Source organism: Scardinius erythrophthalmus (assembly GCF_964197995.2).
Source record: "Scardinius erythrophthalmus genome assembly, chromosome: 7".
Lineage (NCBI taxonomy): Eukaryota > Metazoa > Chordata > Actinopteri > Cypriniformes > Leuciscidae > Scardinius > Scardinius erythrophthalmus.
In genome coordinates this window covers 23847010-23874864 of record NC_138227.1, presented here as the reverse complement: position 1 = coordinate 23874864, position 27855 = coordinate 23847010, and the positions used below count along the sequence as shown (strand labels likewise).

At 38.8% G+C, this 27855-nt stretch overlaps 1 protein-coding gene across 1 annotated transcript in view; it reads right to left on the bottom strand.

The window, feature by feature from the left end:
• Positions 1-24346, bottom strand: part of dchs1a (dachsous cadherin-related 1a) — a 110612-nt gene extending 86266 nt beyond the window's left edge. Inside the window, exons 1-2 of the mRNA XM_081371069.1 lie at positions 23988-24346; positions 11674-13482 (exon numbers count right to left, since the gene is read on the bottom strand). Coding sequence (XP_081227195.1) covers positions 11674-13461 — 1788 coding nt within the window. The 5' untranslated portion in view covers positions 13462-13482; positions 23988-24346. The remainder of the gene's footprint in view (positions 1-11673; positions 13483-23987) is intronic.
• Between the last annotated feature and the right edge of the window lie 3509 nt (positions 24347-27855).

Sequence of the window (27855 nt, the reverse complement as noted above, 5' to 3'; positions counted from 1 at the left end):
ATGTTTATATTCGCTTCAGTGCGCCCGCTTGGCCTCAAACGAAGTGCTCGAGGAAGTATTATATTTGCAAACACATTAAGTAGTACATCTCGTTTCCTGCAATTTGGCTGCTCTGTGTAAATACAGTGCTAAACCACAGAGCCGGGGTAGCAGGGGCACGGCAGTTAGCGGCAGGAAAGAGAAGCACGGAGGAGAACTAAAAACAGCGGAGGCTTGGCCCAGAGCAATAGAGCTCCTGTAGGGGAGAGGACAGAAGTATGCCACCACGACTGTCTGACTGGCTTTCCCTCTTCTTGTATTTGCTTAGCTGGTTACACTGATTGCAAGTTATGGCTATAAACAATTGCAAACAACTAAACAGGGAGCTCAAAACATAATATTAGCAAAGCAACATTCAACAACATGAAGAAGAGCACTTGGAACTGTTCGATGGGCTGTTTTTTTTTTTTTCTGTTTACGAAAAAGCATCTACAAAACTTGCAAATATTTGGAGGCTACTTGTAATTGTTTAAATGCCTTGTTTAACTTGCATTTTAGCTGTGCAAAACTGCAGCATTATATACACACAAATTTCAAAACAAAAAAAGCATGAAATATAAACAATCCAACAAATATTGAATTAAAAAAGCATAATACAGAAAGCAATTTAAAAATTTATTTCAGAAAAAAATATATAGATTGGTCTGTCAACTAGTTGACAATTGTGATTCATCATTATTGCATTTAAGCAAATAAGCGGCATTCAAATGCGTCAATTCAATATGAATTTCTTTATTCTTAACAAAATGACTCTATAGTAAACTTCTATAACCAAAAGCAGTCATGTTGAGCTCCCCAGGCATTTTCTGCAGTTTCTGCTTCAGAATCCAAAGAAATGATATCCAAAAAAAAACGGTTGCTATGATTCTCTTATTGAAGGCCATTGTGAAAAAGAGCACAAACTATGCAAAGTTGTCTGGCATCAAACCAGACAGGAGAAATGATCGCCTTTTGTGTGCACTGAAGCAGTGTGACCAAGTCATTTGAAAAGTGGAGAATGGCTTTTGGAGACTTGTGGAAAAAGGCAGCATCTGAGGCATATTCTGAAACAAAAAAACTGGACATCTGATCAAGAGAAAAATGCCATATGGTAGTGTGTATGCAGCTTAATGAGGCATGCAGACATCCACTCCTCCTCAGACCAGGAACCAGGTCCATGCAAAGGCCTGCTGAGCTTCGCTTGTTGATGTTTTGAGTCTCGCATTCAAAGAAGAAAAACTGAGCCAGTGAGTAAAAGCACAGCAGTAACATCAATGTAAATTTGCTCTAAGCATAAATCTTGAAGCAATACAACATAATAGATTACATTTAAAAATATATATAAAATATATAAAGCATTTAACAACTTTAGATCATATTTCCCCCAATGCATACATGTATTGAGTACTGACTGAGTATTCATTTAGAGTGCCTAAACAAAATATGTCAAATTAATTTAAGGCCAATACTTCGAAGATTCAGAAACAGACACACACACATAAATAGATAGATAAAGATATAATAAAAAAGGCCTTATTTTATGTTCTCTTTATATGTTTGTTTGTAAATGTATTTATGTTTCGTAGTCCGGATGCATTATGGATCTGCACCGTGTTCCGCTAATTGGTGTGTAAAATAATCAGGTATCAGGTAATATCAGGTTTTTGGGGGGCAGATGCGGTCAGTATTCGGAAACCTCTTTCTACCTCCGACATTTCAACAAGTTGGGTGATTTAATGTCTAAAGATGCAGGAAAAAAGGCACAGCTGGAGTGCACTTGTCTGATGCTGTGATACGAGTAATATCCCCCAAACTGTCCCGAACACGAATACACCTTGGCAATGAAGCAGAGAGATATAGTGCTGCCCTTGACCAAAGAAAGCCCTGCGAGTGTATTTTTTAAAGCATGGGGGCAATCAAAGACTCTGGAAGATAAATGGAACAATATCATGATGTCTTTTCAAGGACATTGCAGGACTTGGAGTTCACTTCCAGCAGAGAGTTGCCAAGAAACGACTGAGACAGGAAACGTCTTTGAGGCTAAAGGGAAAACTGATAGACGCACACAAGTTGTACTCAGAGCTCTGAAACGGGCAAATGCCAAAATATTTTGGTTTGGCTCAAATATTCGGACTCCTCTCAAGTTCTTAAAGAGCCTCCAGTGTTGACAGATCTCTCTAAGAAGGTAGGGGGTGGTGTGGTTGTACTGACACCCTCTTAATGAGCTGTGAAGTTAGATCAGATAAGAAGCTGTGGAGGTACACAGCTCCCCATGAGAAAGGAAGAACATCCCTAAAAGTCAAGTTAACGTTTGCCATTAAACCTCAGAGGAATCAGAGGAATAATAATTTTTCATTTAAATTTCAACCAGACATCGTAGCCAAGCTCAAAACAGTAAAAAATCTAGTTAAAAATAAAATTAAGACAAGTTTTACACAATGTTCTTTACTGATTGAACAACACAGGAAGGAAAATTCTATATTTATATAATACACACACATACCTATTTATATATATATATATATATATATATATATATATATATATATATATATATATATATATATATATATATATAACATTTTGATATATGACAAATGCCACACGGATGTTTCTATAAACATTTTTAAAGGCAGTGACTCTGGAACGAAGCTGGAACCAGATTTTGGATCGATTCACTGAAATTCACAGATTCTTTGTACCAATTCAGAGTTGATTCATTGATTTGCTTAAAGGTCCCATGACATGCTATTTTTTGTAGGCTTTAATATAGGCCTTAGTGGTCCCTAGTACTGTATCATAAATCTCTTTTCAAAAATTCAGTCTCGGTGCAGAATTATAGCCACTACAAGCCAGTCCCAGAATGAGCTTCCTTCAGACGGGCCGTTTCGGTGTCTGTAGCTTTAAATACTAATGAGGAGGAGAAAGGCGGCGTAAGGTGGAGGGTGGGTGTGGCCTTGACCATCTTGCGCAACGGTACCGGTCCGTGCATGTTAACGTTGGATATAGCAATGGCACAAAGACACGCAGTCGTTCAAGCATTTCAGTTTGACCCAGAATCTGATCCGGATGGAGAAGCAACAACTCAGCGGTTCCAGCAGGACATTTCCGAATGGTTAGTTTAAAATATTATGTCTGGATACGGTACTTTATTCGGATGGTTTACCGTTATTATCATGTAGCTAACGCTAGCCTACTGTTGCCTTTTCATGAGAGATCTGTAACATCTGTAATTTATCTTATTACAATTACATCATCAAGCTCTGCGATCTTGAAATGCGGATATCGCGCGCGCCATATAACCAACAGGAAAACGGTTATCCAAATAACAAAGAAGTGTACAACACTCGCGTTACAGTGTGTGTATTCACACACATAAACTGCATAGCTGCATAGCTAATGTTACAGCCACATTCTACGTGTAACAGTCTAGGCAAACATAAACAGTAAAGCAACACACTTATATCATTAGTTGACTTACTGTTTCGAGGTGTGTAGCTGAGCCAAAAAGAGTGATCCAGACTTTAGTTTCAGACGTTCAGCAAGCCCAGCTCTGTATTAACCCTTCGGTGTTCATTTGTACATCCAATTATTGAGCAATTATTATGCTTCGCTCGCTCAAATGCCATGATGATATCTTTCGTGGACAAACTCAAATCGCACACGCGCGTTCCTACTTCCTTCCTAGCTCATTTTCTCATGGGCGGAAAATATTCTCTGGGCGGGCAAAGCAGAGACAGGGGAGGTAACATTCCTCCTTATAACGTCAAAAGGAGGAGATTCAAGATCAGCGCGATTGAGCTTCCATTTTCTCAAAGGCAGAGAAAGATAGCAAAAGCTCGATTTACACCGATTGAAATTTCTAGAAACTTGGGGACCATATACAGGCTAGGGGAACTCATATTAATGTTAAAAAACCTCAGAAAGTGAAAATTTCATGTCATGGGACCTTTAATCTATTCTCTGAAATGTACCAATTCTAAAATTGTTTTTTGCTACTGAAGTTTAAATCTGAGATTTAGGCCAATTAAATATGCCTCTCATACAGGGTCCGAAATTAACACCCGCCAAGCGCCAAATGCGGGTAGATTTTCCGTTTGGCGAGTATATCTCAAAAGGCTATCCGCCACAGTGGCGGGTGAATGTTCATACCAAAATAATACAATTGTCAGCGCGCACGCGCTCTTCTGCCTCCTAAGAACGAGCAGAGTGAGTGAGTGAGTGAGTGAGAGAGAGTGAGAGAGAGAGAGAGAGAGAGAGAGAGAGAGAGAGAGAGAGAGAGAGAGAGAGAGAGAGAGAGAGAGAGAGAGAGAGAGAGAGAGAGAGAGAGAGAGAGAGAGAGAGAGAGAGAGAGAGAGAGAGAGAGAGAGAGAGAGAGAGAGAGAGAGAGAGAGAGAGAGAGAGAGAGAGAGAGAGAGAGAGAGAGAGAGAGAGAGAGAGCCCCGGCCGCGCGCGCGCACTCACTATTCAGAGCGGACAAGCGTCAAGCTTCCCCGTACTTTTTGACAAGCGTCCTTGACAGGGCGGCCAGAGCTTCTTTGTAGCTCAAGTCGGCGGCGGTGTGTACGTACAGTTAACGCTCTATCTGTTGACGGCGCTGAGGAAAAAGGATATGTGAAGCTCCCGCCACTGGAAGAAGCGGTCGCCGCCCATTTGTGTCCTGCTCATCAAAGCCGTGCAGAGCGTCTTCAGCACTCGCGGATCGTGCATACTCCGCCGCTGGCCAGGCTGCTTCTGCTTTACACACCATGCATGGCCGTTCTTTTCTCGATAAAATTAGTTTTCTCATAGCGTTTGCAACGCAATACTCGTTCCCTTATCTCTCAGGGAACCGAGGTTACGTAAGTAACTTAGCCGAGTACGTTCTGCCTTCCCTTCCAGTCAGGAAACAAAACTGACAAAAAAAAAAAAAAAAAAAATGATTTCACCCCAATGAGAGTAATATTTCATATATTTCTCTCATTTTGATCAATATATATATATATATATATATATATATATATATATATATATATATATATATATATATATATATATATATAATTATTATTTTTTTTTATTATTATTATACATTTCAAATTTTGCTCTGGACAATTTTTTATGTTTGTATTCAACATAATATGCCTACCTTATTATCTCAATTAAAAGTACTGAAATAAATGTATATGTGACAAAAAAAGGGGCTGTTTATTATTTTGGCCGGTAAAAAATATGCTTGGCTGGTGGATTTTTTCATCTACCAGTCCCCGTGGCAGGTGAGCCAAAAAGTTAATTTCGGACCCTGCTCTCATACTTATGAATCATGAGAAAAAGAATTGTGAAACTAATCTAAGTAGCAAGTCACTCACATTTGGGCTACTAAATAAAGTCTTTCATTAGTCATTGGTTAATAAATTCTTAGATTTTAATCGCCAGTGTGTGTTAGAGGCTAAGTATAAGTTTAGCATATAGATATATTTCACTTACTGAACACTGACTGAGTGCTTGAGAGTTTTGCTCTCCGTCAAGCGATCTGTACTACAGTAGTAATTCAATTAATCTCGATGGATGCGCAGAGTATTTGACGTACCGTAAACTCTAGTGTGAAGGCACACTACTCGCCGTCGCTTTGCTGAGAGTGCTGTGTTTCTCACACACACACGCGAATTCAGTTAAAATGGCAATAGGCCTATGCATGTATGGTTACCAAGTTTTAGTTTTAGAGTTCTATCATTAAATGATCAGTCTGGCGAGTAAACTAAAAAATGTACTAGCCAATGGGGATTCTATTGTCAAGGAGTGCGTAGAGGGTTGGGTGGTCTTTAGGAAAAATAATGGCCAAACAAAAAGTGCAATAAAATCATTGCAATCATAATATTGTTTAATTTTATAACACCTGTAAAATCACAGCTTATATACTGTAAATAAATATTCAATATATCTCCCAGCCCTACTGTGCATGAGAACAGTACTGTTTGCTTGAGCCCATTATACAGTCACAGAAAAATAGAACAAACAAGCACAAAGATGAGTGTTTCAATGAAAAAAGAGAAAAATGGCTTTAGAAATAGAATGCAGCGCTAACAAGACTATGCTAACAGATGATTGTTCAAGGCGTTCAATGAATCTGAATGGGACAAAGGCCTTTCCTGCCTTATTGTGCTGTGGAGACCTGTGGAGCAACCACACTCCATCTTTTTCAAAGCTCTCTCAATTCAAATCATGAAGAAAAAGGAGACTTGACTAGATGTACCAATTATGCAGCTGCCTCACACAGAGTGAAAAACTGTCGTCATCCCGGTGGTGAACATGTCCAAGACCGCAGTTGGAGTGTGTTGTGAATAGCCTAAAAAAAGTGAAGTGTCCTTGCAGAAGAGACAAAACAGCAGCTGAGTTCAAGCCATTCTTACGCATGTACCAAAGAGAAGCCTTTCATCTGGGTCCTCCATTACAGCTCCAAACTTTCCAAATGGTTAGAGGGTTCACAATATCACACAATAGCAGGGATGGATAGATAGTTACCAAGATTTGGGATTTGGAATGATACCAGCTGGGAGCAATATTTAGGTATTAATAAATTACCTCGGTTGATGACTGTTGAAAAAAAGTTTGTAAACTTTGTAGTAATTATTACAGCACAGAACATATATATAGAAGATGGCGCCAGCATGTTGCACGGCAAGCCGTCACGTTCACCGTACTTCCGCAATTATTTGTGCTGTCATGTTAATAATGTCCATGTTCTCATGCATAACCTCAGCTGCGCTGATGCAAGATCGTTCAACACTCTTGGACATTCAAGCCTCAATCAACTATATGGATCATCATTATATCGACAGTGGACATAATTCTTCTTTTTTCAAACATCAGATGTCCATCCATACCAATGGAGATATCTCGCTTGCATTGTGGATCGCATTCTAGAAAGAAGCGCCACAAAAGATGAGGAAAGCGCAGTGGACGCTTAGCAAAGAATGCAAGGGATGCCCGGGCGGCCCATGGAAACTACGCGCTTCTACGGACCTGGATCTTGCCGCTGCATCCGGAACAGCCTGCGCCAGGATTTCGGCCTCTGTTGTTGAAAACGCTTAAACGGAGTCGACGAATGGACTATCGTTATCTACAGGAACTAAAGTACTCACCATTAACACAAGCACAGCCTCTGGATCATGTCACGGTCAAAGCTGCAATGCTGAACGTGAGGTCAGTGGGGAATAAAACACATATACTTCAAGATTTTATTACATCACAAAATTTGGATTTTTTGTTTTTAACTGAGACTTGGCTCGACCCGGAGGATACTTATTCTCTGTCCGAGTTGCTGCCTCCGAAGTACAATATTTTAAATACGCCAAGATCCACCGGTCGAGGAGGGGGCGTGGTCACACTCTTCAAAGACAGTTTTAAATGTACCTTACTACAAGTAGAGAAATATCCAAGCTTTGAACTGCAAACGGTTAAGCTAGAACTGACTTGTTCCATTTACTGTGCACTTATTTACCGTCCTCCTAAATACAATAAGGATTTTATTGCGGACTTCTCAGACTTTTTTCTCTTATTGTTCCGACCACTGACAATCTTCTAATCATTGGGGATTTTAATATTCATGTATGTTGCCCATCTAACTCACTTGCAAAGCAGTTCTCTGAACTTGTTGACTCCATGCCACACACAGGCATGGACACACTCTTGATCTAATTTTATCTCTGGGTGTGTCTCTTAGTGGTGTGACTATAGAAGACGATTGTATATCTGACCATAGATATGTATTTTTTACTTTTGATCTGCCTGTTGCCACACCAAAAGACCAATCTGTTGATTATTATTTTAGACCTGTAAATGAGGTGACAACAAATCTTTTTGCTGAAGCATATGCATCTAGCCCTATCTCTTCTATATTTGAGGCTTCTGGACCCTGTTTAGATAGGGAATAATTAACTGATATTTTTAATTCTCTATGCTCAAACATCATAAACGAAGTTGCTCCGCTCAGGCTTAAAAGGTCGAAACTTAGATCTCAGCCTTGGCTTAATAATAAAACGCATGCCCTTAGAAAGGCTTGCAGGAAAGCTGAACGCAGGTGGAAGAGAGACAAACTGCAGGTTTCCTATGAAATGCTAAAAGACACGCTCAGCAGTTACCAGCATGCAGCTAAAGGAGCTAGAACTAAATATATTTCAGACCTAATAAGTAGAACAGCGCACTGCCCAAGAGTTCTGTTTGGCACAATAAACACTGTGCTAAACCCGACTACTCCATCTTTAACAGAATCTACACTTTTTACCTGTGAGGATTTCTTGAACTTTTTTGTTAGAAAGATTGAACTAATAAGAGAAAGAATTGTACCCTCTAATATTGTTCTAGAAATCCCCATGCCATGTTCTTCTTTACTGGATCACTTTGATGCTGTTTCTCTTCCAGCACTAGCAGATATAGTCAAGCATTTGAAACGGTCATCTACTCCTCTGGATCCTATTCCACCCAGCCACTTTAAAGATGTGTTTGCAACCATAGGCCCTGGTATACTATCTATTATGAATAGCTCATTATCAAATGGTGTTGTTCCACCCTGTCTCAAAAAAGCAGAGGTTACTCCCCAAATCAAGAAGCCTGGCCTTGATTACACTGATCTGAATTATTTTCACCCAATTTCAAAACTACCATTTATATCTAAAATATTAGAGAAGGTTGTGTTACTTCAAATTATTATTAATCCCTCAAGTCTTTGTTGGACTGTTTGAATGAGCTTAAAATTTGTCTGTCTAAAAACTTTCTCCAGCTAAATGAAAAAAATAATAATCTGAAATTACAATATTTGGTCCACAAAATTGCAAAGAGAAGATAGCCAATATCCTTGCTCCATTAGAAATGACGGTGAAAGATAGTGTGAGAAATCTTGGCGTAATAGTCGACTCATCGCTTAGCTTTGACAAACAGTTAAATTCTGTTGTAAAGAATAGCTTTTATCAGCTTAGAGTGACTTCTAAGATTTTAAGATCAACGAACCAACTTCTGCTGACAGTCCCTTATTCCAAAAAGAAGTCAAAAGGTGACCGAGCTTTCTCAGTTGTGGCTCCCAAGCTGTGGAACCTTCCCTCTCATCCTTCCCTCTCATATCCGGCTAGCTCAGACAATAGAAATTTTTAAGTCTCATTAAAAACGTATCTTTTTAACCTAGCTTTTAGTTGAGTGCATTGTACATTGTAGATATAATTTACTCTCTTTTAGTTTTCACTATTTTAATTCTTTCTACACTGACCTCACTATATTATTATGTGAGGGGGTATGTCTTAGAGTGTGTGGTCTTACCTTCATATGTGCCTTTATACATGAATGTCTTACTGTTTTTAGTTAAGTGTGAAGCACTTTGGGCAACGTTGCTATTAAATGTGCTATATAAATAAATAAAAGTTGAAGTGGAAAGTTGAAGATAAGAAAATATTCTACATGATATAATAAATAAAAACAAAAACTAGCATAATAACTAAAATAAGATAAAAAATCATTTTAGTTTTGGATACACAATATATTATAAAAATGTATAGGCCTAGCGCGCCTCCATTAAACATGAAAATGCTACTAGATACAAATAACACTAGAAAGTGCTGAGAAACTTAAATTTAAACATTTTTGAATGATACAAGTTAGCACATTAACTTTGGCAGCCCTAAAATTCTGAAACTAAAATAAATACTAAACATAAGTATAAAACTAACAATGATGTCATGAAAACTAATGAAAAGTAACTTGGAGACAAATTTAAAATAAAATGAAATAAAATGAAATAAAACTGACTTGATAAAAACATTAATTAAGATTATAAACTATAAAAACCCTGCCCAACCCAACACTGATTATCAACTCAGTTTTATGCCTTATAAATAATAGAGTAATAATTGAAAGCAGGGTTATGGTCATTTTAAGAATTTAGTAACGTTTTATAATCTTAGACACCCTTGATTCCAATGCCACAAGTCTTTTGCGTGTTATCTTTGCGGTTAAAACAAAACTGGAGAGAGTAGCTAGAGTTTTCACACTACAAAGAGTGGAAATTCCACCAAAAGAGAAATAAAACCAATTTAATTATTCCTCAGCCCAACGGCAATGACGCACAAGCAAAGTGACAAAAAATGTAAATGTAGTAAACCACCAGTGCCAGCACACATTAAACTAATCATGCTCTGCTTAGGGATACACTGGAAAAAATGAAATCAAGCCCGGTTCAGATGTTAAATGAATGATCACAATAGACCCATTGTAATGGCATTTGGACAGAAGCTTTGATTCAGAAAAAGGGAGGCGGTGGGAACTCTGTGCACAGGGATCTATGATGAAGGGAAAAAAGCAACTCATCAAGTGCCGTGCTGTGATGCTTGGATGTGGATTTGGCAGTGATTTCTGCAGTCTGTGCATCATCAAACTCCCAACTGCTCTTGAGTGGCATGCCAGCTCCCATCTACAGCAGTCATTTGTGCCACAGCCTGAGAGACAGTTGGTTTGGACCTCGTCCTTGGCAAGTTTGCTTTGATGGTTGTAAGGATAGACTTAGTAACTCCTTATTTTGTTCTTATGTTGAAAACTCAAGTCTTTTCGCAACTGTCTGTGAACCATTTGCACTCATTGAATGAGGATGGAAACTGACAGCAAGACAGGAGTCACAATCAGATTTGATTTGCACTTGATTTGTAGACCTGAGTGCTGCTGATCCGATTCCTAATTCCGAACTTAAGTAATACCACTATAAACTTCTAATTTTACTCCCAGACCTCCCACTTGACCCTATGCAGCTCCTATTCCCACTCTGTAGCAGAAAGCAGTCAGTCAGTCCCAAAATCTCTCCCAGGCACGATCCTCCCTCTCTCCGGAGAAACCCCAGAGCCAAGTTCCCGTCTGCTGGGCCCTCTGTCAGCTCGCTGGAGTGTGTCTCAACCCCCGCCAGCACAAATCCACCACAGAGAAAGCATTAATGTGCCTTCACTTGATATGTGACCATGTGAAATTACACGTTTTGATTTACTAGGAAATGTATTACGAGCTTTGTATTTGCCTGTGGAGAAACTTATTAGAAAAAAAACCTTGAAGTCCCTGTACAGACATTGATAAAACGTAGAATGTGCCTTTTATAGTAAGCAGACAACAGGGACTAAGAATTCTTGGCCAGATGAGACCAAAGTCCAAACCTCAACTGACCCCTCACACTTTATCCGATGTCATTTTCACATGAAAAGTTAGGTTGTGAATCTAGAACCGGTTCTTTGTAAATACCAGAACCAGAAGTATTTTGCCTTTAAATGGGCACTTATCTGAACCACCTTATGTAATACAGTGAAAACCATTGAGAAGTGTAAGTAAGAACAGCTAGTAAAATCTCCCACAGCCTGAGGAGAGTAACTCCCTACTGAAGTAGTCCAACCCAAACAAAGCTTACTTAAGCTCACTCTTCAATATCTTACAATTCATCATGCTGGTTTCCAAGTCAATTTCCTAAAACGACTGTTTCCATTTACTCATTTTACACACTTTAAAAGAGCACTCTAGCAATATGTCTTAAATATACACAAGTCATTCCACATTGGGGTTTCCACACAGGTCATTCTTTAAAAAGCACCCAAATTTTGCATATTAATCAGTACAATACAAATTCAGCATTTGAAGACAAAGAAATGATAGTCCTACCTCCATGAAACAGGTCCCTGCTGCGGCGTTCTCCTTGATGGATGCATTGTAGAACTTGCTGCCAAACACAGGTTCGTTATCATTAATATCCTGTAGGATCACTTTGACCACAGCTGTAGAAGACAGTGGTGGTCGACCCCTGTCAGTTGCAACAACAGTTACACTCGGTATAGGGTCAGTTTCATAATCAAGCTGGGTCAGGGTGGTGACAATACCAGTAATTGTGTCAACACTGAACCAATCTGAATGAGTTCCTTCAGTCTGTAGGATGCTGTACTGAACATCCCCATTGGGTCCCTGGTCTTTGTCCCGTGCTGTAACCTGTACAACAAAACTTCCCGGAAAGGCCACCTCTGGAATAACCTGGGTGTATTCCTGCTGGTCAAACAAAGGTGGGTTGTCATTAACATCTGTGACCTGAATGGTAAATGAAGACTCTGCCCGTAACGGAGGGGTGCCAGAATCTGTGGCCATGACTCGGAGTTCATAGTGGTCTTGCTCCTCACGATCAAGTATCTTATCCACGCAGATGAGATAAATTATGCTGTCTTTGGTGGTCAAAGCAAACTTTCCATCGCCCCCCTCCAAAGATACATTCACATTGGCATATTCTCCATAATCAGGGTCCGTGACTGAAATCCTAGCCACATACTGGCCTGGCTGTGCTCCTTCAGAGATGCGTGGAGAACCATCCTCACTGAGGAAGATGATGGTCATGGTGGGCTGGTTGTCATTGTAGTCTCGCACCTGGATGGTCACAAAGGCATTGGTGATTTCTGGTTGACTGGCATTGTCCCGAGCCTGTATCACAAGCTCATGAACTCTTCTCATCTCAAAATCCAAAGGCTTGTTCAGAGTGATAACTCCAGTTCGAGAGTCAATGACAAAGTAGCGATCAGGATCACTCTGTCTTCTGTTGATGTCATAGAGAACCAACCCATTGTCACCTTCATCGGCATCTGAAGCAAACACCTGCAGTATATTGTTCCCAGGTTGAAGGTTCTCGGAGATCATTGCATGGTAGCGACTCTGGTTGAAGACTGGAGCGTTGTCGTTGATGTCCTGCACAGTCACGTCCAGGATCATCTGTCCTGTCCTCTTGGGTGAACCACCATCAAATGCTTCCAAGATTAGTGTATACGAAGATCTTGTCTCTCTGTCCAAAACCGCATTGACCACCAAATCCAAGTAAAGGACTTTGTTGGATCCTCGTTTGGTTTCAAGAAGAAAAGCTTGTCCTACATTTCCATCCGTTATGATGTAACCTTGCGTAGTGAGCTGGTCCTCATCTGCATCCACAGCCGGATCAAGAGGAAACTTGGTGCCTATGGTTGTCTGCTCTGGGATTTTAAACGTGGCTCTTTTTCTGGGGAACACTGGTGCGTGATCATTGATGTCATTGACTAAGATGGTGACTTCTACTGTTATACCGGTCATGGTGACTGCTATGAAGCTGTAACGGTCACGTACTTCTCGGTCCAAGACCTTTGCTGTTTTTATGATCCCTGTACTCTCGTCGATATCCAGATCGATGCCAACACCAGTACCCTGATGATCTGAGATGAAATAGTGGGTTGCAATCATGTCAGGTGGGAGGCCAGCACTGATGTCACCTACTACAGTTCCTGCAGGCTGTTCCTCATCTAGTTGGAGCTGCAATGTTCCTGGCGCCATAGATGATTGGATGGTCATGAGGTGTAGTGCCACATAGAGGATCACCAATATCCACCACTTCAAAGTCCTGTTTTGATGCAATGGATCCATAATTGTCCTTCCTTCTCTCTTCATTGAAAATTCTTCTTAAAAAACCTGACAGGACAAATGGAAAAGGACATTAGTTAGAGAAACAAGCATAAGTGAACTCAGAGAAAACAGTCCAACATTATCAAAAAAAGAAGCAGCATGCATTACAGAAAGATGGATTACAAAAGCAGGCTCGGTTACAGTTATGACAAGAATGCTTAAGTGGCTTTCCACATGTTGCATGGGTTCTTTTTTAATAATGCAGCAGCACACCATGTGCACACATTGTTCCTGCATTTTACTGTCAGCTAATAAGTCAAGACGTTATTGCTGCAGCTTATGCGAAAAGCTTTTCTAGTCTGTATTCAAATGAAAAAAAAAAAAATCAGTCTTATTGTTTTAGCCTAAGACATAGTTTGTGTCTTTTGATTAACATATCCTTTGAGTCAATATTTCATCCTGTTATATTGATTAGTTTAGTCAATTTTGGCATGTATGTTAGAGAGATCCAAGCTTGAAACCCTCATTGAAATACTCACTACATCAACTCTCATTTCTTTTGGGGTGTAAACTTAAGGAATGTCCTCCTACAGCAAAATATCAGTGCAGTGATGGACATGAGCTTAAAATAGAGACTGTGGCTAACATGAGCCCCACTTTTTTAGTAAAACTATACAACTGCAACCCACATTGATGCAAAAGAGAGCCAAGAGTACCCTTTAAAGCCAACTCAGTTTTAACCCTGTCATATATTAATGCCAACACTAATGCACAAAATGAAGCTAGAAAAATGCTAGTGGGCCAATTCTAATATATTAAAACCACAAAGGTCTCCTCTGAGTGTTCCTCCAGCTCCTTTTTAAATTAGCAATTCCTCATCCATAAAATTGTAGCTTGTGGACCTGCAAACTATGACAACCTTATTGCTGAATGATTCCTGGAGTAGGATCTTTCTGGGTCCAAATGAATTATAAACATTCAAGACACAGCTTAAATATGTATGTATGCTTGTTAGAGGAACTTGACTCATCTAGGCCAGCTTTTCAAGTATTAAGGATCTGCAAAGAAAGGAGATGAAATTTAGAAAGTTATGACTGAGAGCTTATTATCCGAGGAATAATGAATTGAGTGGTTTTCTGGTTCCTTTTGTGGAACAAAAGTACTAAAGGAAAATTGTATTCACATCCAAAGGTACAACACTGTAAATCACATTGACCCCCTTTATTTTCAAAAGCAAGCTAGACAGAGGTTACAAGTGCCTTTTAGATTTAATTACACACATTAAGGACGTTATGCACACTTGTTTTCAAAAGCTGCATAATTTAATAGAGAGAGAGACAGAGAGAGAGAGAGAGAGAGAGAGAGAGAGAGAGAGAGAGAGAGAGAGAGAGAGAGAGAGAGAGAGAGAGATGATGAGCAGTTTTAAGATGAGCCTGTCACCATCTGCATTACTACCAAAAGCCACAAAATTCAATTTCAGGCCAAGGAAAATAATCATGTCATTCTCAATCACTGCAAAATTCTTTACTATAAACCACAGAATTTCACATGTTTTCATAAAGTAAATAAAAACAGATTCACAGGAAATATTTTTGCTCTGTCATACTGTAGGAATCAGACAGGCTCCCTCCGGTGGTGGACTCCAGCTATATATTTTTTCCCTTCTGCAAAATTCTAATGCTAATTCTTTTCACTTTCTACCCCACAGGGTATTTGTTTTAAGTAGGTAAGTATGTCTCAATGTGTGTGTAGGTTTAACTCGATTAACTTCAGAATAACTGGTGGTGTTGATTCTTGCACACAGCTGCACATGTGGTTAATCTAAAATGTGTGTGAATGAGTTGATGATGCAGGTGTCCATATAAAAGTGCGTGTAAGTGCCAGTGTGTGTGAGTCAGATCAGTGCGTGCTGTGCGCCTCATTGCGGTAGTCTGTCAAGTCTGTGGTAGTGACAGTGTGTGTGTGTGTGTGTGCCTGAGCGACGGAGCAGACCAGGAGGGCTCCACACAGTCTGCCCTGCACCCTCTCTGGCTTTGCTGCATTGTAATTGGGGTCTGCTGGAAGCCTGCCCTGTGCATATGGGAATCCAAAGCTAATTTCAGTCTGTCAGCATCACAAGGACTGAGAAACACACACACACGAGCAGGAACACTCTCTTATGTTTAAGAAAGTACAAGCAAGCACACACACACACACACACACACACACACAAAATACCTCCAACGTAGATTATGTGCACCAAACCTCTAAATACAACGACCATAAGTCTGTGTGTGTGTGGTCCGGGTAAACCCTACGTTATGGGGACAAAATATCCCCACAAAGATGGCAATATCCAAAATCCCTGTCCTTGTGGGGACATTTTATGGTCCCCATGAGAAAAACAGCTTATAAATTATCAAGTTGTATTTTGAAAAGCTGAAAATGCAGAAAGTAAGCTACCTGTATGATGGATAGGTTTGTTCTCCAGACATTGAGGCAATGTCCAAAACATTGTCAAAAGCTGAAAGAAAGTTACACAGATGTGTTCAACGGGCACTGCCACTTTTACTAACGGCTGGAGCAGACCTCCAAAGGGCTGGACATGTAGCACAGCAAACGAACCTAGACAACTGCTATTTTGTCCAAGATAAGTTTCTTATTCTTGCATTTAATGCCTCTGAATCCAAGAGTATTTCTCTCTCCTCGTAAATCTAAATATAAAGGTTGACTATAACCATATTTACATAGTAGGGTGTATACAGATCAAACCATTCAAGATGTTGGCCATATATCTTAATATTTTGCTACTTTTATAATAGCATGTTACATCACTGTTTCTGACTTTCCATCTTTGGGCATCTTTCCAGCGCTCTGGGTCATGTGTTTAACCCAGACCACTTAATATGACAAAGGGCTCATGGTTTAATTATAGAAAATGGCCCATTTGAAGAAAAAAGAAAACACTTTGTGTGCAAGGCACAGTCTATCACTTGACAAAATCTGACACAGATGAAGTGAAAACCAGTCTGCCCTATCTAATTTAAAGAATTTCCACAATGACATTTAATAATGGTTTACAAGCTGTTCACACCTGCTGATTCCAAGCACCTCAGGGCAGTTTTGTACTTTAAAAAAAAATAAAAAATAATCTTCCATTCCAAAGAATAGAAGATAGCAGATTTGTGGGTATCTAGACCACTAATATTTCTGAGCAAGTGTTGCAGCCTTCCTCCATTAGCCAGAACTTTCATTCCACACAACGGTTCCAAAGATCTGACAGAGCAGAAAACTGGAGTTAAACAATCCCAAAGAAGCTGCTCTGTTAAACACTGAAACCCCTTTGGCCAAGACACTGGGGATGAAAACAACCACAGCTGGCCAGACCAACACTGATCATCTATCACTTGATGTCCAAAACGTTTTCCCAACCAGTGGAAGTAGTCCACGTTGCTCACGACACCTCAAACAACACTCATGCTGGAAGACTGTAATGACTGCAAACACGGCTTTAAAGAATTATGTTTTTTCTAAAGTTCATTTTGGTTAGATTGAGAGGGCGAATGAGGTAAAGACAATACAGTATATTGGCCCCTTCAGTGTAAATGATGAGTGAGAAAAGACCCTGAAAGCCAACCTAAAAAAGTAACCCTAAGCAGCCATAAAGTAACACAATCAATCTCAACATTGGGCAACTCAAATATTTCCATTCTAAAGCATGTTTAGTGCTGGGCCAAATTAACTTCACGTTGACTATCATTTGATCTCAAGCAAACATGCTGTCACACTGGGATTATTTTCCTAATATTTTATTGCTTTTACAAGATAACCAAAAGAAATCAAAGAAAACAACCAACCTGGCCAATCGTGATCAATTCCAATTCAACTTCTGGGTGTTTGAGAAAATCACTCAGATCCAGTGAGACTTGGCAAGAGAAGCCTCATGTTGAAGCACTTATCTACAATAATGGAGTATCTTAAAGATCTGCAAACACCACTTACGCACACACTGCGCCTATAACTAGGGTTGGGAACCAAGAAACGATTCTTATTCAGAACTGGATCCTTATAAAACAATGATAATTATAATGCAGGAACCGACTCCCGAACGAATGACTCTTTTTAGTTAATAAAATACAAATAGTGCAACCTGTGTAGTCCGATTAAAAAACAAATAAGTCTAATGAGTTGATTCTTTTTTGAAGCCAAAAACATCCAGAAGAACCAGTGCACTCCAATTCCAAAACAAATTAGTCTTTTTTTTTTTAGGTTTACTTTTTTAAATCATTTTTTGTGGAAATAACTATTCCTTGCAAATACTATACGAATCGTGAATATAGCCATTAAGGAACCAGAATCATTAAGGCGAATCAAACAATCAAAATACTTTGAAAATGCGGATGGGATTCATTAAATGCATTTCAGTGATTCCCATACATTGATTTATTTGTGGAGGCCGCCATTGCTCTCAAACAAACTAAAATCAAAAGTGCGACAAGGCTTTGTGCCCTTTTAAAAAGACTGTCAGTTTGCGCTGCGCAAAGAGAAGTGTGCACATCCCTCACGCGATCAGCTCGGCATCTCAGTTCACCGTGAATGAATGCAGTGAACTCTATCTGTGCATGTGCTTTAGCGTGCATTTGGAAACGCAGCAGGCACCAGTTACGCATTATTTTCACATTTGCATAGTTGACGATTGCAGCATTTCACTAGATTTGTAATGAGAAAGGCGTTTGTAAACTTGTTTTAAGCCAAAATAAAAGCTTGACTTTTGACGCCAGTGTTTAACTCTTTCAAGTATAGAACTTTGGACAAAACCAATTATAAAAGTTTCATTTATTTTTCAGTGCATTTGTTTTACAATGTATGACTATTACTGTCATAATAATGATAATAAGTTATAATATTATTCCTATGCAGTGTAATGTAGACTGATACAATATCACAACTAAAAAGAGGTTTGAGACTCATTTTAAAGTTCAGGTACAAGTCATTTACTTTTTCTTTGTTCAATTTGCACACTATGGGTTGGAGCTCTTAATTTTGAACTACCAAATTGCACCAGATTGATGAATTAAATACATTTTTTACAAAATATTTTACTTTAAAATTTACAAAAAAATTATACCCCGGACCCCCCTAGAGGTACCAAGGTCCACCCACCACAGATTCACAAAATCCCGTGGGAAACACTGCATTTTGTGCCACCATCCCTTTACCTTTACTCAATGGTTGAGCTGATCCCATGTTCTCAGTCCAGTAGTCCAACATAAGCCATGGTAGATGTGCACCACAGGAGCTGGTGGGAAAGAAGAAAACCACCTGCAGGCCTCAGATATGTGCACTGCCAATCTACATCAGATACATTTGAGCCACGGGGGAAAAAAACAAGGCCCTATCAGCCGTGGTTTGGCCAGCATTTAGGATGTTCTGGCTTCAGGGGACCATCTTTTTCCCACACCCTCCAACCTGCTGAGTGTGTTTGTGGAAATGTTTGTGGAAGAGGTCTGCGCGCTGAAGAAAACAAAGAACCACACGTGCTGCTGGGTCCTTTGAACATGACACCAGCTGATACAGCTTCGGTTACGGTGCGAAATTGGAAACATCTGGCTGCAGCGGAGGAGTTCAGAACAGAGTTTATGAAATTTACTATGTGTAGTTTTAACTGAACACAGACTGTACCATCCCATTTGCGGATGATTTCAAAGAGAGGTATCATGTCCGGTATGCCTGTTGCCATATGGAGAACCATATATATTTGAGTTGTTGAACCCACAGTCAAACACATCCATATCAGGTTGAGACGTACAAGCCATAGCCGCAATATTTTGTCTTCTTCTGTCCCTCAGGAGATTCAAGTTACGCCTATTACAAATGCTACTTTGACAGATATCCATTTTATGTTTATGTACTATCTTAGGCTAAGACAGCTACAAAATACATTGTCTTCAGATTTTTTTACACTGATTTTGGGGGCAAATCTGCAGAAATCAACACAAAACAACATTCACAAACCATTTTACTTCTAAAAACCTTATATATTTCATGGTGAAAGTGACTTTTCAACAAGGAATTAATTAGAGAATCATATGAAGTCATAATAATTCATAAGAGATGGCCTATAATAGTGTTGTCTGTACCAAGTCGGTACTGAAAATTAAAAAATGTGACGTTTCGAGCGCTGTTGATTGGAATTGTAAACGCCTCTGATTGGCCATTGTGCTAACGCGCTCATCAAATATGTCTGTGATTGGGTACACTGATCAGCGCTTCAAAAACTTGTAAATATACATCAATGATGCTCTTCACCGAGCGCTTACACAGATACACACGGGAGCATTTGAAAGACATCTTTTTTTTTTTTCTCCTTTTGTGGTCCGAAAAAGACAAGGAATAAGGCATTAGAACAGCACCAAGGTGAGTAAATGATGCTTTAAAATAATGAGTAAATGACTGACATCATTTTCATTTTAGGGTGAGCTATACCTTAAATAAAAGTTGCAGGGCAGCGTTGATAAGTTTCTGTGCTCTTGAATGTTTGTGTGTGCACAGCATGATCTCCCATCTCTGTTTCAATGAATGTATTATTCATGCCATAATTATTAGGCATGCTAAGGGCAACAAACATGTATAACTATGCAAAATCCCAGCTACAGGTGTTCATTATCATATCACAGTTGTCATAAACTGTACACTTACTACAGTGGCAGTCCCCTTAAAAGCAACCAGCAGCAGGGCACAAAGGCATTTTTTCAGTAAATACAAGGTCACAAACTGACCCTACATGGCTTTATAGGACATGTGTACAGACACACCGCCCTTCAGAACCTAATGAGAAATGCAGATGAGGGGCAAGAGCCCTCTGGCATGCAATCTCTGCACACCACTCTGGAGACCAGATGCTGCAACTGCTTACGGTTTTAGAGCTCCACCAGAGACCTGTAAGGATGGGTTTAACTACACCACAGCAGAGGTACTGGAACTGTCTGATCATCAGAGAATCGTTTCCTGAGCCAAAAGGATGAGATCAAGAGTGATGTAAAGTTGTGAGTGTGTGACTGTGCAACGACCCCACTTTTTTCCCCCAACATCCGAATGGATCTCAGCTCACCCGAGACAGTCCGAGGTCAGGGACGGAGCTGAGAAATTAACCGATCGTCCATTGGGACGAGAGTCTGGTGACATAATCCCTGGAATGTCTTGAAAGCCCTTCAGCATTCGATCTGGTTCTGCTCTGTCTGAGGGTCAGACATCAATTCTGCTGCTATTTTCTTAGCAAACTTTATACATTTCGCTTAGTCTAGAAACTAATAAAAAATGGTTCAAGCTCTAAACCTTTCCTCAGCCCGGCTTGCTCCAGAATCAACTACACTTCCTGTCTAGCACAGTCGCCTTCTAGTTTTATCTTTGATTTATTAGATTCTCAATGTTTCATTGTGGCTGTTGAATCAAACATGTTGTTCTTATTTAAACACCATTATACTATAAACGACCTGATGCAGTCTGCTTATTTGCGTGAGGAACACGGTTCATTTTCAAGCTCATGACTTCACCTGAACAAACTGAAACACGAATTAACTTGGGATGTGACTGACTAATCTTATGGATAGATCCCAAAACCGTGAGTGCGAACATGTGGAGTTTAGCAAACGGATGGTGATGGGCGGGGCGTTAAAATCTAATAGCCTCCAAATTCAACGAGAGAGGTGGAAACAGTAGCTTTATATCTGCAGTATCACACTGGCAACCAACGAACCAGAGAAATTGAAGTCAACTGAGCTGAATGAGTGAAAACAACCTTATTATCTTGTTGAATATTAATTATTCTCATCCTCAGAGGGAGATTTGGAATGCGGTCTAGATGAACCCCAGCCAGTCACCAACACAAAAGCACAGCACTTCTCTATGGCTAACAAAAGAATTCCACTGATCAACCAATTTAAGAGGAATGTCTTGCAAGGAGAGAAAATCTATATGCTCTGCCGTGTCAACCAAGTTAAATAAATGACCACTGGACATCTGCCCCTGTTATTCTGCAACTGATTTCCTCTGAGGTCCAACACATTGCCAAAAGTATTATCTGAGATACACTGGCCAAGAAAGGTCAGGCTGTGGGTGGCATTAATAAATACATTAAAACTGTAATTTAATTGGAAATGTTGTATGTGATATAGTGGATGCAACACTTTTATTTGTTGAATTTGAAATCAGATACATTTATTTTGTAGGGATTATTCTTTAGTTTGATAAGTAACCTTCCGTTTTCAATAGACTGGAGGCGAGATTTATTAAGCTCACCTCTCAAGGTTTTCACAGGCTGCCACAGCTGCTCCTCTGGCATTTTATGTATTCTCTAATTCATTCTCAAAAGCAAATAACTAAAGTTATGCAATACAAATCACCCCCTCAATGAAAAAAAAAAAAAAAAACCTTTGGGAGGCTTTTGCGGCCCGCACATGGGTTACACCAGTACAAGGCTAGATTAAAAACAGCAGTGCAGAATATACAAATAACTGTAGCTCAGTGGTCAAACTGCAGCAGTGAACCACAGAAAATCTCTTAACCAGCCGACTTCTACTGTGTATTATGAGTCATGGTTAAGAAATATAATAGCTCTCTTAACTTAGTAGTGATATTAATATCAGCTGCATTATGACAGATTGTCAGATTAATTGCATTGATTCATTACTAACAGTAAGGTGCAGGTCTGATTCATTCCAAGAATTTTTTTTTTTTTAGAGTTGCCTAACCTCCATTTCTACCCAGTCTACAAGAAACAAAAACAATGCATGCACGTCCACTTCAGAAAGATTACAATAACCATCATGTACACATTTACGATAACCATACAATAACCACCATAAAACTACAGATGCAAACAACTGCCCTGAAGAAGTATTAAGCCCAAAAACAAATGCAATGTAGACCTACTCAAACAAACAATTTTCTCAAGTCTGAATTACAACTTCTCCCTTGACATCTCAATGGTCTCACCAAAGCTTTGGATTGCACATGAAACACTGCAGTAAAACTAAATGCATGGCCATGGACTTCTAAACGTACGACAATGCTCAATAACCGCATTGATTTCAATATCTATTGCAATGAGAAATTCAAAAATCTTTGTTAATGTATATGACAGGTACCCAACATGCACAGCGACAAAATTTGACATTATGCTATGCTTCCATTCTAGCCCACAAAGTAACCTATACGCTGCAAGCGACTATGGCAAGCTGTGTTAACATGTATTCCTTAAAGGAGAACTCCGGTCAATGTTAACATTGAGCTCATTTTTTTGTACATTTGGAGTGCTGTCAGTACAGAGAACAACAACAACAAAAATCGGTGTTGCCTACACCGTGTTATCCTCTTTTTAAAATTTGCACCCTGTTGACTTCAATGGGGCAAGTTTTAAACCTGCTTTTAGCCTCTTAACATCCTTGATGTGTCATTACAAGTGCACAGGTCATGTGAGTGATTCCTTCGGGGTGAACGCGGGTTAATCTGACTGCAGTAGGTGTGAAAGATATGAATAAAAATGATGTTTATTCAGCCAGCGCACATACCTGTATTTACATCCTGTTTTCGGTCGAAGGCCACAGTAATCGATTGTCGAGTTCACGCGCATAGGTTTAGTACCTATGATCACGCGCGTGAACTCAAAAATCGACTACTGTGGACTTCGACCGAAAACAGGATGTAAATACAGGTATGAGCGCTGGCTGAATAAACATCATTTTTATCCATATCTTTCACATCTACTGCAGTCAGATTAACCCGCGTTCACCCCGAAGGAATCACTCACATGACCTAGGCACTTGTAATGACACATCAAGGATGTTAAGAGGCTAAAAGCAGGTTTAAAACTTGCCCCATTGAAGTCAACAGGGTGCAAATTTTAAAAAGAGGATAACACGGTGTAGGCAACACCGATTTTTGTCATTGTTCTCTGTATTGACAGCACTCCAAATGTACAAAAAAATGAGCTCAATGTTAAAATTGACCGGAGTTCTCCTTTAAAACTCACTAGTATCTATCTTTAAGTTACTATTAATCTAATAATAGTAAGTAGTCCAATTGCACCAAAAATCTTTTAATTTTTGTACTAATAACATATTCCAATTGTTGACGGACCGTTCCTATTTCCAGTAACTAATCATGAGGTCTCGTTCTTTAGTTAACCTATCTATTCGTTATCTATAGGCCTACTCTTCTACACTATCACTAAGGTTTTTCCAATTTTTAAATTTTTTTTTTTTTATCTCATTTACAGTTGCTTTATTTAATACTGATATTTATAACAGTAAAACTGGAGTAGCGAGTTTTGTCCAAATAGTGTCCAAAAAAATAAGTGGCTTATTAGATAGATTGGGTAACTATTGGCTTATTGGGCTATTTATTACAAGTCAAAATATAAGTAGCCTATTAGTGATATCAAGATAGATAGGCTACTAGTCAGTTTTTAAGGAATAAATGTTAAAACGGCTTGCCATAAGCGCGCGCGTTGACTAAGATGAAAGCGTTGTAGTTTTGTAGCTTAATTATGTGATATCAAATCTCAGTTCAATCAATGTCTATGAAACACTTACACTCATCTGTTCGTGCTTTTCAGTGAGAGAGATCCAGTCTGTTTCAACGTTCAACTGCAGGAAAACCACCCAAAAATGAAATGTCGTTTCAAAAAATCCGTTTTAGATTATATCCATCTTCCCACAAGTTAACTTTCGCGTGCCACAATAACTTCCACTAGTATATTTCCAGTTTTTTGTATTTCCCCTGTTGTTGTCAAGCTCAGAATACGCTGCACAAGTTCAAAAGGTCTCTGTCCTCCGAACTGAGCGCAGCAGACAGGATGAAATCAGTCCGTCAGCCTCGACAACAGCATCAAACTCCAGAATCCACACTTCCAACACACGCTCTCAACCTCCTTGAGTGAAACTCGACACCAGCCGTCCCACTCCCGCGTGAATATTCATAAAGCACGTGCAAGAGCGTGGTAATAGCGTGACCTCACCAAACAGGGGCGACAGCGAGCAAAACATTGTGACGTGGTTTGCTCAGACTTTGGTGCCACCAGTCTTTTTCAGAAGGAATTGAATTTATATTCTTTATTTAAATGTAAAGTACTGTTTTTAGTACTGTTTATTTGTTCAGAAATATTACCAGTGAGAATAAATTAGTTCACCTTCTGATTTACAATTAATTCAAACCATGCAATCTATATTATATAATACACAGTTCATGACATGACAAAAATAAACACACATTCAAAAAAAAAAAGAGAGAAAAAAAAAGAGAAAAAAAAAAGGTGTAAAAAAAAAAAAGCAAAGTAATCTTGAGAAAACTGTCATACAGGTTTGCAAATTGCGATGTGGCCTGGGTGAGAGTGAGCGAGCGAAGGCCAAGACAACAGTCTGGTCATGTAACTTCCTCCCATCTGGTGGTTGTCTAAGAGAAGCATGCTGAACGCCCTGGAGGATGTTTACTTTCATCTGCTGCAGAGCTGGAGCCATAACCTTGTATCACTTTCTGACCCCATCAATCCTAGGAGACAACAAAAAGTACAAATCGCTGTCTGTTTGCATATAAATCCCTTTGACACAGATAAAGGCAAAGTACTCCTAAGGACCTTGTACTGTACAGAACTCAATAGTTTCATTATGGTGCAAAACACCTTTCCAAATATTTTTATCAATACATATCAGAAATGTATTTTAGCCTCCTATAGGAAACCTCACTGCAGTCTTACTTGGATGGTTTCCCATTCAGTATGTATTGAGAAAAAAAAAATGATGGAAAGTTCCATTCATCTTATTTAAACTATAAATTGACAGATATTTCGTTCCATATATTACACTGTGAGTGCTCAGTTACTTGACTTAACTTGAAAAAAATTGAGGAAACCCGTTGCCTTAAAATTAAGTAAATAAACTTCATGCTTAATCAAAAAAAAAGTATTGTGGAATTGTCAGGTTCACATACCTTTTTTTTTTTCAATTAAGCATTAAGTTTATTTACTTAAAAAAAAAAAAAGAGTAAACTCGTTGCCGTAAAATTATTAAGTAAGTGAACTCATTCTATAAGTCCTTCAAAAATAATTCATATTTAATATTTCAGCCATTACTAAAAGAGTACAAAGAAACCATGATAATGACCTGAAGCGACATGTACTGCAGTCTACATGGTATATCAAGTGATAACGTTTAAGAGCCCATGGGATCACAAGGCCAAGCCAAAATCTAGATACAAAAATACATTAGACAGGAGATGAAGTTTTCCTGAAAAATATACTATATAGTTTATTTATATGAAAGGAGTTTAGGGAGAAGACAGGCTTGGCAGTCAGTTAGGCTGAAAAATGAAGAAAAAATCTGTCTCATACACCCTCGAGTCCAAAAAACTGCTGATGGGAAAGAAAATAAAGATACAGATGCTCTTCCTTCGGTAGCACATGGCTGAGAGACATCTGACTATTATGAGGACAGGAAACAAGGTCAGAAACTTTTGTATGTTTCACTCAGTTATACTCCTAAACAATATGTTTACTTAGTGATGATGTAACTATTATCGATACAGGGTAATAGAGCTGTTCAGTTTGTAGATTTAGCTTAGGATAAGAAAATAAGTCTGTGGTTAACATTACTTCAAGAAACTTTCCTGATTAATCTACAGCTTACGCAATCATTCAAAAGTTTGGGGTCAGACTCTTATGCTCACCAAGGCTGCATTTATTTGATCAAAAATAGTTAAATTGTTAAATGTTATTACAATTTAATATATTCAGTCTTCAGTGTCACATGATCCTTCAGAAATCATTCCAATGTTGAAAACAGTTGTGCTGCTTAACATTTTTTTTTGTGTGTGAAAACATGCTACATTGTTAAATAGAAAGTTCAAAAGAAAAGCATTTATTTGAAATAGAAATCTTCAGTAACATTATAAATGTTTTTATGGTCACTTTTGATCAAATTAATGCATTCTCGCTCAATAAAACTACTGTTTTTCAAAAATAGAAAGAGCTGGTATACTGTTACCAACAGTTAAAAAGTTGCTGCCTTAAATTTTTTAAGTACAATCAACTTGGATGTTTAAGTCATTTCAACTTATATTACATTAAACTGACTTTAAAAAATGAGTTGAATCTTGTATAACTTATAAAAAAAAGGTGAAAATTGCTTAACTTATTTGGATGAGTTAAAGCAATGTAAAAACATATTGTCATAACTTATAGATCATATAATTTATTAACTTGGTCAAGTACGTAAATGCATCCTTGTAGCTGTAGTCCTTTTTTAAAGCATAAACCGTTTCAAAATTCACATTTGTTGTATAAATAGGTGTCATTTATTACTATATCTTCAAGTAAGGTTAACCACAGACCTTATTTTTCCGATAAATTGAAAACTGGTACGCTTAAAACCCATTATAAACTCCCATAGGAACAAAATAGCTTTCCAAGCTAGCCTACAAATTGATGTCAACACTGAAAAGCCCTAGGTATGTGCACCAGGTTAAAAATGGCCTCCAAAACAGCTATGAATGTATCTGAGCTAATGAACGTTTGCCCACAATTTGGTAAACTCTCAATTAAATGTTTACAACATGACTAAATGTTATTGGGATCTGCAGAGAAACCAGAACATTTGTATCTGGGTGGAGCGGAACCCATCAGGCAAACAAGACCAAGCAAACCCATAAGCTCATTTTCAACATGCAGTTGATTCACGATGTCTGAGTGACCACAGTTATTTCCTGTTGAATTCAAAACTGTCATTCTGTTGTATTTATTTGTTTGCGGGTAAATATGTTAAAACTGAGGCGGGGCGGGGTCATTCTTTAACTCTGTATGATTCGGATTATGACTTTAATGGCAGTTCGCACACTACACTTTGCACAATGAGGTCATGTTTACAATGTTTATTACATGTCAGCTTGATGCATGCTAGAAGGGAGGGTAATGGGTGCAGAGAAAAGTACTTTCAGTACAACATCTTTGATTTGACTGAATAAAATGAAGCGGAAATTAAAATGTATAATTTAGCAGACATTTATCCTAAGCAATTTACTGTAAGTCAATTGCAAAGCCAGTCCCTCTGAAGCAATTTGGGGTAATAAAAGTCTTAGTTGTTGGACTATCACAAAATATATCCCCACCAGCCAGTGCACAAACCGCTTTAATCAGAAGAATTCAATCCAGGCCCTCTGCTGACAGGAGAAATAAATAAATAATATAGACTTAATATAGATTTTTTAGATGGATTGTCACACCAATTTTAATTTCAAAGCTGAACCATCATAAACAGGATACTATGAAAAACCGAAAAGATTCGTCAGTCTAACGTTGCCGCCAGCAAACTACAGCAAGATACAAAACACATACTGAAAGATTAATCTTACGTTGGAAATGTTTACGGTCTGCACAATGCTAACACTGATTAGGATGATCTATCAGGGGAG